The sequence below is a fragment of the Hyaena hyaena genome, unplaced genomic scaffold, assembly GCF_003009895.1.
Source record: "Hyaena hyaena isolate Hyena2069 unplaced genomic scaffold, ASM300989v1 scaffold_362, whole genome shotgun sequence".
NCBI lineage: Eukaryota > Metazoa > Chordata > Mammalia > Carnivora > Hyaenidae > Hyaena > Hyaena hyaena.
The window spans coordinates 679609-693715 of record NW_024080998.1 but is presented as its reverse complement, the minus strand read 5'-3'; the positions used below and the strand labels follow the sequence as shown (position 1 = coordinate 693715).

The window sequence follows — 14107 nt, the reverse complement described above, 5'->3', positions numbered from 1 at the left end:
TAAAGAAAAATATTGCTTTATTAGCAAAAAAAATAAAAATCAAACAGCTAAGGATAAATCTGAAAAAGATGTACTAAACATCAACACTAAAAACTAAAAACATCTCCCAGAGCAACTGAAGACCTAAATACACTAGATATATCATGTTAATGAAGTAAAAGGCTTAATATTAAGATGTCAATTCTCCCAAACTGATTTATATTCAAATTCCAAATTAAAAAAATAACAACTTTTAGGTGTATTATCTGACAAGATGATTCTAAAATTTAAATGGAAACACAAAGATCTAATGTACAGCATCATGATGATAATAATGCTGTATATAGTTAATAATATAATAATAATGCTGTACAGTTTATACTTTCGCATTTTCAATTTCATGTGTTACACCATCAATATGAATATGATTCTTAGTTTTTAAATCTCTTTTACTGTGGGTAGTTGAAAGGTGCTAAGATTAGATCTTAAGTGTTTTCAACACAGAAAAATAAATGGTAATTATGTGATAGGACAGAGGCATTAGCTAATGCTATCATGGTAATCATTCTAGGATATATGAATGTATCAAACCAATACATTGTACATCTTAAATTTGCTCAGTCTTATGATGTCAATTATATTTCAATAAAGCTGAGGGGGAAAGAGAAATAACAAAGACCTAGAATCTTTAAGAAAAACTATTCTTAGGGGTGCCTGGGTGGCTCAGTTGGTTAAACATCCTACTTTGGTACAGACCATGATCTCGCAGCTTGGTTGTTGAAATTGAACCCTGTATCGAGCTCTGCACCAACAGCTTGGAGGCTACTTTGTATTCTTTGTCTCCCTCTCGTTCTCTCTGCCCCTGCCCTGCTTGTGGGCAGGTGCACGTGTGCTCTCTCTCAAAAATAAATATTTTTTAAAAACTTTAATAAAAAAAGAAAACCTTGTGTTTAAGAAGAAAAATGGTGAATTCCACTCCTAAGTATATTCTCAAGAGAAGTGAAAACACAAAAATATACACAAATATGCTGCACAGCAGCGTTTATCTTAACAGCCAAAAAAGAAGTAATGACTCAAATGGGGTGCCTGGGTGGCTCAGTCAGTTAAGCATCCGACTTCAGCTCAGGTCATGATCTCACGGTTCATGGATTCAAGCACTACATCGGGCTCTATCCTGAAAGCTCAGAGCCTGGAGCCTGCTTCAGATTCTGTGACTCCCTCTCTCTCTGACCCTCCCCTGCTCACGCTTTCTCTCTCTCTCTCAGAAATAAATAAAACATTAAAAAAATTTTTTTAAAAAAGAAGTAATGATTCAAACATCATTAATGTCTAAGTGCATAAACAATATGAAGTATATCCAAGTTGTTTTAAAAGTAGCATATCCATGCACTGGAATACTATTCAGTCATAAAAAGGAATGCCGTACTGAAACATGCTACATGGATGAAACATGAAAAATTATGCTAAGTGAAAGAAGCAAGACTAAAGGGCCACAAACTTATGATTCCACATTTATGAGAGATGTATGGGGTGGACAAATCCATAGACACACAACAAAAATTAGTGACTGCCAGGCGATGGAGGGGAGGGGTGATGGGGAGTGACTGCTAATGACTACAGAAGCTCTCTGTGGAGTAATGTAAATATTCTGCAATTGGTGACAATGACTGCACAACAAGCTTTATACCAATTTTTAACATCTACCAAAAAAGAAAAACAAAACTGATGAGTGTATACTATCAGATTTCAAGACTTAATATAAAGTTACAATAATTAAGACAATTAGGTACTGCATAAGGCTAGAATAACTGACCAATGGAACAAAAACAGACCCATACCAGAGCAGATATGATTTTAACAGAACAACACTAACACTGCAGCAGAGTAGAGTAAGGGTAGTTTTTTCCCATAAATAGGAGAGAATGAGAACTAGTAAACTAAGATAAATTAGAAGAAAATAGCCATAGTAAAAGGAGAGGTCTTAAAAAAACTGAGAATTTTTTGAATAAATTTTATATAAATGATGAGGTGTAACACATGAAACGGGAAATGCAAAAAAAGAATACAGAAAACAAGGCAGAAGCACTGTTTGAACAGTTAATGGCTGAGATCTTTCTAAAGCTAATGGAAGCTATCAAGTAAGGTTTCAGGAAGGCTTATGAATCCTAAGCAGGATAAGTACAAATGAAACTGACTATAGGAACATCACAGAAAAATGCTCGGGGTGGTGGGGTGGGAGAATATGAATGAATCTCACAAATAGCTTGAGAGCTGACAGTAACCTTAAAAGAGGAATAGTGAGACTGACAGGCAATGTCTAACACACACAGTGGAAATGACAAGAAAAAACTATCTTTAAATCACTAAGAGAAATAATAACTAACTTAAAATTCTGTAACATGTCAAAACATACTTTGAGAATGAAGAGGACACCTCTGGATCTAATAAGCCAAATGTAAAATATACTGTTTGGATATTCAGATAAATTCAATTAAGTGTGGAAAACAGACCATACCATGAAATTGATTATGCTAATTTAGTCGATTATGATAAAAATGGATCAGGACAAATTATAGTTTACATGACTATGATAAAAATGAATATGCTGCATCAGTTATTAAAGACCATATCCACACTGTTTAGGTACTTTACACTTGTATTATACATTTTATATATATATATATATATATATATGAAAAGAAAAACAAAATAATATCTAGTATTTGTTTTGAAGTGCTTCAGCAAAGAAAAAAAAAGCCGAGATAAAAGAAACGTGAAAAACATCAATAATACTGGAATGTGGATAATGGCTGTGTGGCTTGTTCATCTAATTATGTTTTTAAAATTTAAAAGTTTCCTCTTTCAAAACTAAGTTTACTCATCATTCAACAATAAAAAGAGACCTTATGGAATACTTTGCAAACAAAGAAAATCATACTTGATTGCAGCTCAAATGCCAAAAAAGAAAAAAAGAGGAATTAAAATGGAATTATGAGATAAATCCAAATGAACAGTGAATATAAAAAAATGTAATAATGCATTTGGGAAACAAAATACAAGTAAAATTAAGGTATAAGACCACAATGCCATATAAATCAGAAAGGTGGTAAATGTTCTAGATATTTGCACTGTACAATACAAACAGCAACTGGACTTCTGAATATATAAAGGGTATGTGTATATTATCACCTCTGGGATTAACTGCTAAAAACAGTAAAAAGTAGGCAAACAGCCCCCCAAAAATATAATCACCCAAAAAAAGAAGGAAAACACCAGATTGAGGGGCACCTGGGCAGTTCAGTCAGTTAAGCAACTGACTTTGGCTCAGGTCATGATCTCGCAGTTGGGGAGTTGAGACCCCAGGTCAGGCTCTGTGCCACAGATTCAGGATTCTGTGTCTCCCTCTCTCTCTGTCCCTCCTGGGCTCTCTCAAAAATAAATAAACATTAAAAAAAATAGCAGACTTAAAAGCAAATATATCAGTAATTACTTTAAAAGCAAATAAATATTCCAATTGAAAGACAAAGTATCAGACTGGATTTTAAAAAAGCAACTATAAGCAGCCATGAAAGAAAAAGTTTAAAGTAAAAAGAAGGAAAAATATCTATCATATTAACAGTAACCAAAAGAAAGCTGACACAAAGTATATAAACTCAAAGTAATTTTAGGAAAAATAGCCATCAGAGATAAAGAGATGATTCTTAATAATGAAAGATTCAATTCACATGAAAGGTAACAATCATTGTGAATTTGTATGGTAAATACATAAAATACATAAAAATTGATAAAACTCAAAATTACAAATCCACAGGCACAGTGACAAGAATTTAACACAGTGATCTTATGAACTAAAAGAAACTAAGGAGTTAATCAATCAATATAGAAAGAGAATTCAAAGAACACATTTAGCAAACACACCTAAATGGACAGAGTACAATTTACCAACAGGTGTAAATATTGTTGTCACATATTTATGGAATATTTCTAAAACCTGATCCTGAGGACACCTGGGTGGCTCAGTCAGTTGAGCATCCAACTTGGGCTGAGGTCATGATCTCATGGTTTGTGAGTTCAAGCCCCATGTCAGGCTCTGAGAGCCTGGAGCCTGCTTTAGAGTCTGTGTCTCCCTCTATCTCTGTCCCTCCCCTGCTTGAGCTGTCTCTTTCTCTTTCTCTCTCAAAAATAAACAAACATTAAAAAAAAATTTTTTAAGCAAATAAAAACTGATCCTTGACAATTCCCAACACAGTCTAAAAGACTGACAGAGTAATTTTTGACCCTATAGCAATTTAAACAGAAATCAATAAGACAACTAGAAAATCCTCATGTATTTGAAGATTAAGAAGTGCATTTCTTTAATGTTTCTTACTAAAGTTGAATATATGCAAAACCCATGAAGCAACAAATCAACTACTACATTCATATCGAAGAAAATAATATATCCAGTAGTACTAAAAGTACCACAATCAAACAACCCAAATATCAATCAATAGTATACTAATCAAACATTAGACACACAATTTTTTTTATCTAGACAACAGAATTTTAAGGAGCAATGAAAAACAACCAAGTATCCTCATGCACTGAACAATCATAACACTAAACAGAAGGTAGACCAAAAAACACATAAATATAATTTTATATTATAAATATAGACCCTATTCAATCAGCATTCAGAAATATATAACTGCTTGTATAATGAAATGAAAACCAAGAGAAGATTACTCTAAAAGTTAGGACAATGTTTCCCTTTTAGAAAGTGAGGGAGAAATAAGTGGAAGCAGACCATGAAGACACTTTTCAGAGTGTTGGAAAAAAATTCTTTTTTAATTTTTTGTATGTTTTTATTTTATTTTTGAGAGAGACAGAGTATGAGCGGCAGAAGGGCAGGGAGAGAGAGAGACACACACACACAGAATCTGAAACAGGTTCCAGCTCTGAGCTGTCGGCACAGAACCTGATATGGGGCTCGAACTCATAGACCGTGAGATCATGACCTGAGCTAAAGTCGGATACTTAAATGATTGAGCCACCCAGACACCCCTGAAAATTATTTCTTGATTTGGTGGTCACATGGATAGTTTTTGTCATAAATTTCTGGGTTATACAATTGTTTTCTGCACTTTTTCATAATGGAACTATATTTCACAGCTAACATTTTTCAAAAAAAGAAAAGTAAACAGGAAGTTGAGAGACTACAATCACCTTTTAGCACCTTACAATCACAGTCAGGACTTTGCCTTGCACCTGGGTGGCTCAGTCAGTTAAGCATCTGAAGATCTCAGCTCAGGTTATGATCTCACAGTTTGTGGGCTTGAGTCCTGAGTTGGGGTCTGTGCTAACAGAGTGGATCCTGTTTGAGATTCTCCTTCTCCCTCTCTCTCTCAAAATTAATAAATACACTTAAAAAAAAAAAAAAAAAAAGACTCTGCCCTAACCTTTAATAAATAACCCCTTTACCGGTCATGGTTTCAGTGTGGGTGAAGTACAAATATGACTGCACACTGTCTTTGGAAATACAAGAAAGTGGCTCCATTGCTTGCTTTGTAGGAGATGACAGGGTGTATGAGGAATACTTCTCTTTTTCAAACCTAATCTGCCATCTGTTACAAAATTTTATACCTTCTGAAAGCATTACTTACTCAAACACATGTATTTTAGATACTTAATTTCATGACAGTTCCAAAAGAGTCTGATTTATAATAAAAGAGTTCTCTGAAAGTTCAATTTCTTGTCACAGCATTTTTCTATTCCAATTTAAATGGATGTCTCTACAAAATGATTACAACAATCCAAGAAAGCAAACACAAATAAAATTGATCATTCTAGCATCCCTATGTAAGATTTTAATTGAAAACTCTCATGTAAATTAGGTAAGCCAAATATTTCACTTAGTGGTTACTTCCACAATTGAAAGATATAAAATGATTCCGAAAAAAAAAAAAAAGGCACTCAAATAAGCAGTAATTTGTGTGTGTGTGTGTGTGTGTGTGTACATACTTTTTTTTTGGGGGGGGCGGCTGGAAAGAGGGGCAGAGGGAGAAAGAGAGTGAACTCCAGGTAGGTTCCAGGCTCAGTGCTGAGTGCAATGCAGGGCTTAAGCCCATAATTCTGGGATCATGACCCTAGCCCAAGTCAGAAATTCTTGACCAGGTGCCCTGATAACTTTTCTTTTAAAAAACCTTCTTGAAAAGTTTTGTGACTTCTCAAACTGTTTTTCCTTTCTGTTAATCTATTGAAGAAAACAAAAAGAAACCCACAAACATAAAACCACCAACAGAATTCATTCAAGACAATATTCCAACTCTTCTGTGACCGTAATATAAAGATAAAACCCTAGCTAATATTTTTAATTAAAATTTCAATCATGTGTGCCAACACTGAATTATAAATACTTATCTTACAAAATGAGGAAAAAAGCACAGAAACAAGGCTTATTAAAAAGAGTTCCCACTGACTACTCATTAAAAACACCAGTAATACCGCATATTCAACACAATGAAATATTGGTTCATATGTCTGAAGATGCTTTAAACTAGCTGGAAAAATAGTATTCTCTCTTCACTCTTCTCAACCTTCTCAAAGATATTACCAAATACACTGTCAACTTTAAATGCAAGACATAGCATTACAACACCAAAACTACATGTTAAGAGTAGCCAGTAGTTGGGAGTATTGAGGCTAAGCAAAGGAAATGCATCAATTGTACCTTTCCCTTTACTTTTGTTATGTCTGATATTTTCCAAATTAAAAGGCGTCTAAAAATACACACACCTAAAAACAAAAGGACTTAAGATAGTGTTCTAGAAGGTAGGAAAAAACTGCTATGAACTGACTTCGAACAGAAAAATACTTAAGATTTTCCCCTCTTATTAATAAGTTTCTATTAACATGACACTAAAGGAACTTAGAAATAACATAAACTGATACTGAATTACTTATATTATCACTTTGTATTTATGTCAGCATAAAATGTACAATAAAAGGAGTATATAATAAAAGAAGGTATATACCAGTAAACGTACTTGCATCATCCCTTTCTATTCTGGTGCCATCACTAGTTGACACACAAGTAAAGTGCAGGGGCTCAACTTCTAGAAGTCCGGTGAGAGATGTGAAACTACCTTCGGCAGCTGTGCAACTACTGACCTTTCCATTTCCTATTTCAGAAAAGAGACAAGTTTCATGATACTTAAGTGAATTTTTAAATGGCAACAGTCCTACGGAAAATTATACCTGCTACTACAATCTTAATTAGAAAAGATGCATAAACACACAAACTTCATACAGGGCTTCCACGACAGACACAATATTAAGAAAACTCAAAAACAGAAGATCCTGTTTCCCTGCTGCAAAATCAAAGTCACATAAAAGCAACTTAGTGGCCATTCAGTTAATACAAAACAGCAACAAGTGATTAAGATTTTACATGAAGAAAATATAATGAAACAGTTACTAATATTAGCTATTCCACAATCTGTTAAGTATGCATAAAGTATTTCTTTGATATCAACTGTACAAATATGACACTAAATATAAAGAAACATTCCAAAACATTACACATTAAACATTCCAAAATATTATACAAATTTATCTATAAATAGATCTTTATGTTTCATATATATTACCAATTTTCTAGAATGAAGACTACTGATTTATAATCATGGAAATACCCTTGAACAATGTTGAAGTTGGGGTGCCAACCCAGTGCAGAGTCAAAAATCCACATGTAACTTCTGACTCCCTCAAAACTTGACGACTTAGTGCCTACTCTGACCAGATCCCTTACAGTTAATATAAAGAGATGTTTAACATATACTTTTCATGTCATATATAATATATTACTGTATTCTTACATTAAAGTAACCTAGAGGAAAGAAAATGTTAATGAGAAAATCATAAGTGAAGATACATTTACAGAATTGTACTGTACTTATCGAAAACAGTTCTGCCTAAGTGAACCCACACAGTTCAAATTCATGTTGCTGAAATATCAACTGTAGTTTAAGTTGGCATATGTAGTTGAAAAAAAAAATTAAATTAATTCACATGATCACAACTATGAACAGTAAAACCACAGCAAGAAGGCCAGATGGAAGAACACAGAAGAATTAACAGTGTATGTGCTATGGAGGAAACGATTTATTTTTGGAACTGACCAAATTTTCTGGAATTAGCACTGCTTTAAACAGAATTGCTGAGGAGCACCTGGGTGGCTCAGTCGGTTAAGTGTCTGACTTCAGCTAAGGTCATGATCTCAAGGTTCATGGGTTAGAGGCCTGCGTCGGGCTCTGTGCTGACAGCTAGCTCAGAGCCTGGAGGCTGCTTCACATTCTATGTCTCCCTCTCTCTCTGACCCTCCCCTGCTCACACTATCTGTCTGTCTGTCTCTCTCAGAAATAAATAAAACATTAAAATAAATTTAAAAAAAATAAACAGAATTCCTGAACAGATAAAATTAAATAGCAACCAAAGATGGAAAGAATGGGAAAATACAAAAACTAGTAACATCTGAAAGCTAAATTAAATATAAGACTAAAGTGACACCACCATGTTCTCCAACATTTCACTGGTGCATACCATAGGACCTGACACATATTTAAAAAAAAAAATTATTGAGCACTTACTTAATTCAAGACATGGGAAATGCATAAAAAAAGGACAGGCCTCAATCTCATGAAACACATTATTTGGTGTTACTAGGTTAGTAGGCATGAAACAACTAATCATACAATTTAAAAGAAAGTGCTTACCCTACAACCCAACATTTGCAATATTAAGTATTTACCCAAAGAATATAAAAACACTAATTCGAAGAAATACATGTACCCTGATGTTTACAGCAGATTATCTACAATAGCCAAATTATGAAAAGAGCCTAAATGTCCATCGATGGATAAATGAAGAAAGAAGATGTGGGGTGTATATGTACACACACACACACACATATGCACACACACACAGGAATGTTACTCAGCCATAAAAAAGGATGAGATCTTGCTATTTGCAATAACATGAATGGAGCTAGAGAGTATTATCTTTAAGTGAAATAAGTTAAAGACAAATACCATATAATTTCACTCATAGGTAAAATTCAAGAAAGAAACAAAGGAAATGATCATAGGGGATAAAAGAGAGAGGCAAACCAAGAAACAGACTTTGAACTATAGAGAACAAGCTGATGGTTACCAGAAGGGAGGTGGGTAGGAGATGGGTTAGACAAGAACAATGCAGAAAGACCAGTTACGACACTATTATCGTAGCCCATATTCAAGATGACTGGCTTTCCTGTAATCATGTGATTGTGGGAGGTAAGAGAATAGATTTTAAATATATGACAGGGTAAAAAGAGACAGGATCTGTTGACAGCCTCAATGTAGAGGCTGAGAAAGAAGTATCAAGGATGACATTCAGATTTCCAACTTGTGTCAGTGATGCCATTAACTGAGAAAAGGAATACTGCACAAGGACTGATACTGAAGAATAAATAATGAGACATTGATATGGAGACTTAGGTCCTGATTTCTAAGTCTCCTCTTCTGGGTCTTCTTTACAGAGTGTGCTGCTCTAGTGTATTTAATTCCTTGGCCTGACCTGAGCTTTATGGTCTTCTCCTTACACTCTCTCCATCATGAATCTGATTCTATCCTAACATACACAGAAAGGCACCTATATATGTAATTCCAGCTGTTTCTCTGAGTTCCATTCATAAATTAATGTGTCATTTGAATAGAGATAGAACAGCATAAAATAGAGCCTAAGTCATCAAACAGAGGAAGACACATATACCCACAGCAACATAAGCCTTTAAAATGCCTTTAAAACATAAGCCTTTAAAAGTTAACAGACAAGTATGATCTCTTTCATTAAAAGTCTTCGTGAACATGTGTAGCAAACAAGTCTACACAGCTAAACATCCTGTTAACAAAAGTAATCTGAGATGGTGGAAAGGTTGGAATTAAGGCACTTTACGTACTATTTATATTTCTGTATTTGATTTTTCTCATTTGCTTTTCTTCACAATTTATCATTTAAAGTAAAAGAAACTGAAATTAATTAACCCCCAAATTCACTTCTATTTAATGTGGTAATTATCTTAATATTTTTACCGAAAATTCTAACACTGTGGTTTATTAGCAACACTTATAGTAAGTTTGGTCAGGTGGAAGAAAATTTAAAAAAAAATAGTCACTGCTTTATTTAACAAAACTAAATAAACACCAAATTCTAGCACTTGAAAAGGTTACACAGTGTTATATGTTAAATCCTAAAAGCAAATTCTTCAGAAAAGAATACAAGAATACATGTAAAACTGTAGAGTTTATCTGAGTATGCCAGTAGATACACAAAATTATTTTTCTTTCTGCATCTTTACTTATTACAATAAATATACATTAGTTTTATTTGTTGACATGAAATAAACTGTTCTTTAATTTTATGGACATAAAAAGCATACCAAATAAAGCTGAAAAGGCTACAACAAATAATCAAATTTTAAATCGTCTCTTATGAGGATTAAAGTCACACTAACATTCAAAGAAACACAAAAAAAACAAACAACCCTTGCAAAAATAACTTCCGTAATCTTTTTGAGGGGAGAGTTAAGAAAGGCCATTTCAGATGTTAAGGTGGAGTTCTGAAGAAGTTTAGTTTTTAAAGACAGAATGTGGTAACTCTCATCTATTAAGTCAATGATAGCTCAAACAGAAGATACAAAATTCAGAAATTCCTTTAATAAGAGAAGTTACTACCTGAAAGGACATCAGATAAATCAATTTCATCTGACTGGACACCAATGCTGCTATTGTACACATTTTTACAAGAAGAGCCGCTCATTTCCAAATCGAAGAGGACTGGATCAAATGGTGAGCTATATAATCCATATCTGAAAAACAAAATAATGTCCTAACAATTTTCCTGTTGGACATCCAATTAACTAAATACCCATTTACTTAGATTTGAAATCACTTTGACACAGGGCGAAAGGATACACTAAACAGGGTTAACCCACTACACTCAATAAATCTCAGTTGTGTTCCCTGGAAAGCTATACTATAGAAGACGTGGGCCAGAGACTCAACAAATGTGATTCCAATAAATTGGTAGCTAATGAACCAAGATTGAATCTTCATCTGCAGGCTGAGGTAAGGAAGAGATTATCAGGCACCCTTCCCTCAACTCCATCAATAATTACACTGAATCAGCAGAAAGTACAAAGACTTAAGAGTAAAATTTCATCAGAATCAAAATTTCTCCCCTAAAAAGATTACAAAATCATCATGTTAAATAAAATAATACTTCAAATACTGAAGATCAGGCAAGAACTCAAATCTAACCATTAGCTATTTATTTCATTATTTTGGAAGTTTTTAGAAAAATCAACAAGCAGATGAAGAATACTAGTTAAGGCCAGTAAATGATTTAGTAACTTCAACCACAAAGTATGAACAGTAAAGAAATGATCTTAAATGCTTCTTCAATTAGCAAGAAATACCACTTTTAAGTATTCTAATATAATGGATCCCCTGTGTAATCATCTTCAGGACTTTCAAAATTGTTAAAAGGAATTCTTTCAGAGAAAACAGAGGAAAAGAAAACCTAAGACTAATGTTCCAAAAAAGGAAAAGCATAAATTAAATCGATTTTTGCAGGCAAATATGTATTTTAGCATTTCTGTGCAAAGCTGGTGTCATATCCTGAAAGACCATTATTAGGCACTAAGTATATTAAAATACCTTGTCTGCAGTAAAGCTTCCATGGGTGTTAGCCTGTCCTGTAACTGTTTGGACACAGCAGTAAGCAAAGACGCACAAGCTGTGCTGCACCCAGCCAAATCTTCATCTTTAACATAATTCAGTAAGACAAAATACCAATAGACGGAACCTGAAAACAATAAAAGCAAATCAGTGTTTCTTTTCCTCATTTTTCTCTAACAAAGAGAAAGTCATATTACATTCCTGTCAGTAAGTCCCCTTACAAAACAACTCTCAAGGACTAACTCTTTGGAGGACTCTTAGAGGACAATGAGAGGGAATCTCACATTTTTAAAGAAGTATATCAAGTCAATATAGTCATTCAGATTTTCACTAACTTGAGATGACCCTGAGGGACATTTTTGAATAGCTGGAAAAGTACAGAGCTGTCAAATCTTCCAAACCATCCTTTCTGGAATAGTGTGGTTTATACAAAAATTTTCAAAAACAATGGATGGCAATGAGCTACTAGCAAGTGAACAGAGTATAGTTATGCTATACTGCAAGTTAGACACAGACCAACACAGTTCAAAAGATGATCATCATGATGTATTTTAGGGCTCTTTTATAAAATTTGAGGTATATAAGTACACCCCAGACTTTAAGCATCCTATCTCAAAGACCATCCTCAAATAACGATTTTAAACTGCAAAGACTATTAAAGTGAGCAACCAAGCCCAAAACATCCTACTCTATGTAACATAAAGTTAACTGTTCTACCCAAAATATGATCAAGGAAAATATAAAGAGATTCTTTATCCAAATTAAGATAATGATAATACAACCATTTATCAACTAACTCTGAGGATTTTTTCTATAAAACCATAAAGATCAAATCCTTGTGAAGTATATTTATCTCATTCAGACAACTTGCTGATTATTAAACAAAAGACTAAAAACTGTCTACAAAAAGATAACATTAGGTTTAGAAGGGCAAATTAATAGCTCTTTATAGTAACTAAAATGGCAAAAGACATTGAAAATACTTTTAAAATCTTTATCAATTTATATATGTGCTATTTTAGGAGACTGTTTTGCAAAATGTTACTTTATAACTACATTCATTCTTGAATGGCATGTCTATAGTGTTCAGGTGTTGAAAAAACCTAATGGCCCATTTTCTGGTTTGCCCAAATCCCTACCAATCACACACAATATATGCATGGACCATTTTCTTATGTCATCTCTCTGGCACCTACTGGCATTTTAGCAATTTGAGGTACTGAATCTACGGTCTGCAAATAACCAAACAACTCAATGATTTGAATGAAGTATAGAAAATGTATGAATTAAGATGACTTGCTATTTACTTAACTCTCCCACTTTTTCCAAGCAATATTATTGAACAGAGTATCTGCCCAACTTATCATAATCTGTCAGCCTGTAGAGAAGCTAAAGAAAAAGGGGGGAATAACAGAGGAAAAATGCTGACTAAATAATCTCAAATACATTGTGAGATATTTCCTATGACTACTATTATTTGTGATGAAACTAATTTCACATACCACCAGTTGCTGCTGCAGGTAAAAATGACATATTATCAAGTAAGGCCTTCAACAGAACAGATCCAAATCCTGGTTGACATGGGTCACATTTGCCGTTACTGAAAAAATTAGAAAAAAAACTTAAATATATCACTCAATGTCTAAATTCAATCCTAAACACGGTATAGTATATAAAAATAAACATTAAAATGTATTCATTCAGGTTACAAGAAAAAACTGCCTTAAAACCCCATACACATGCAGAAAGAACACAGGGACGGATTATACTAAGGGTCTTTGTAACTGTTTTCCTTTGCATTAAACCATTCTCTCTACCAAAAACGATTAACAAGCAGTCATAGTCATTATTGAGTATCAGTTTTTAAACATTTACTAGATGGTTTAAGTCTCTAGGTCTAGAAAACAAGTCTACACAATTACAAATAAGCCTGGTAAGACTGTCATGCAACAGGGAATAAGACCTCAGGTAAAAAAATCAAAAGACAATCAGGGAAGATAAAAATAAAAGTGGAGGAAGAGTTCCCCTTACAAAATTTCCCAAAATGCTACCAATATGAAAAGAAGCCTAGTAGACTTCTTAACTTATGAAAAGGCTTATGGAAGATGACATCTTCTCCTAAAATTCTTTCTTAAAATCTCAATAATCCTCAGGGCACCTGGGTGACTCAGTCAGATTAGCATTCAACTCCTGATTTCAGATCAGGTCATGATCTCACAGTTCTGAGTTCAAGCATCACATTGGGACCCATGTTGACCTTTGAATTCTCTCTCTCCCCACCTCTCTCTATCCCTCCCCTGCTCATGGTTTCTCTCTCTCTCTCAAAATAAATAAACTTTTTAAAAAAACAAAAAAAAAAAAACAAGAATCTC

The 14107-nt window shown here is 33.8% G+C and overlaps 1 protein-coding gene across 4 annotated transcripts in view; it reads right to left on the bottom strand.

Moving 5' to 3' along the window:
- BIRC6 (baculoviral IAP repeat containing 6) overlaps positions 1-14107 on the bottom strand; it is a 223608-nt gene that overhangs the window by 139622 nt on the left and 69879 nt on the right. For 3 of the 4 annotated variants that reach the window (XR_005531445.1, XM_039250287.1, XM_039250289.1), the window contains exons 20-23: positions 13238-13335; positions 11715-11862; positions 10731-10864; positions 6993-7139 (exon numbers count right to left, since the gene is read on the bottom strand). Coding sequence is in view for 3 of the 4 variants with exons in the window: in XM_039250287.1 (XP_039106218.1) it covers positions 6993-7139; positions 10731-10864; positions 11715-11862; positions 13238-13335 (527 nt within the window). In the remaining variant the exon portion in view is untranslated. The remainder of the gene's footprint in view (positions 1-6992; positions 7140-10730; positions 10865-11714; positions 11863-13237; positions 13336-14107) is intronic. The other variant, XM_039250288.1, reaches the window with a different exon arrangement.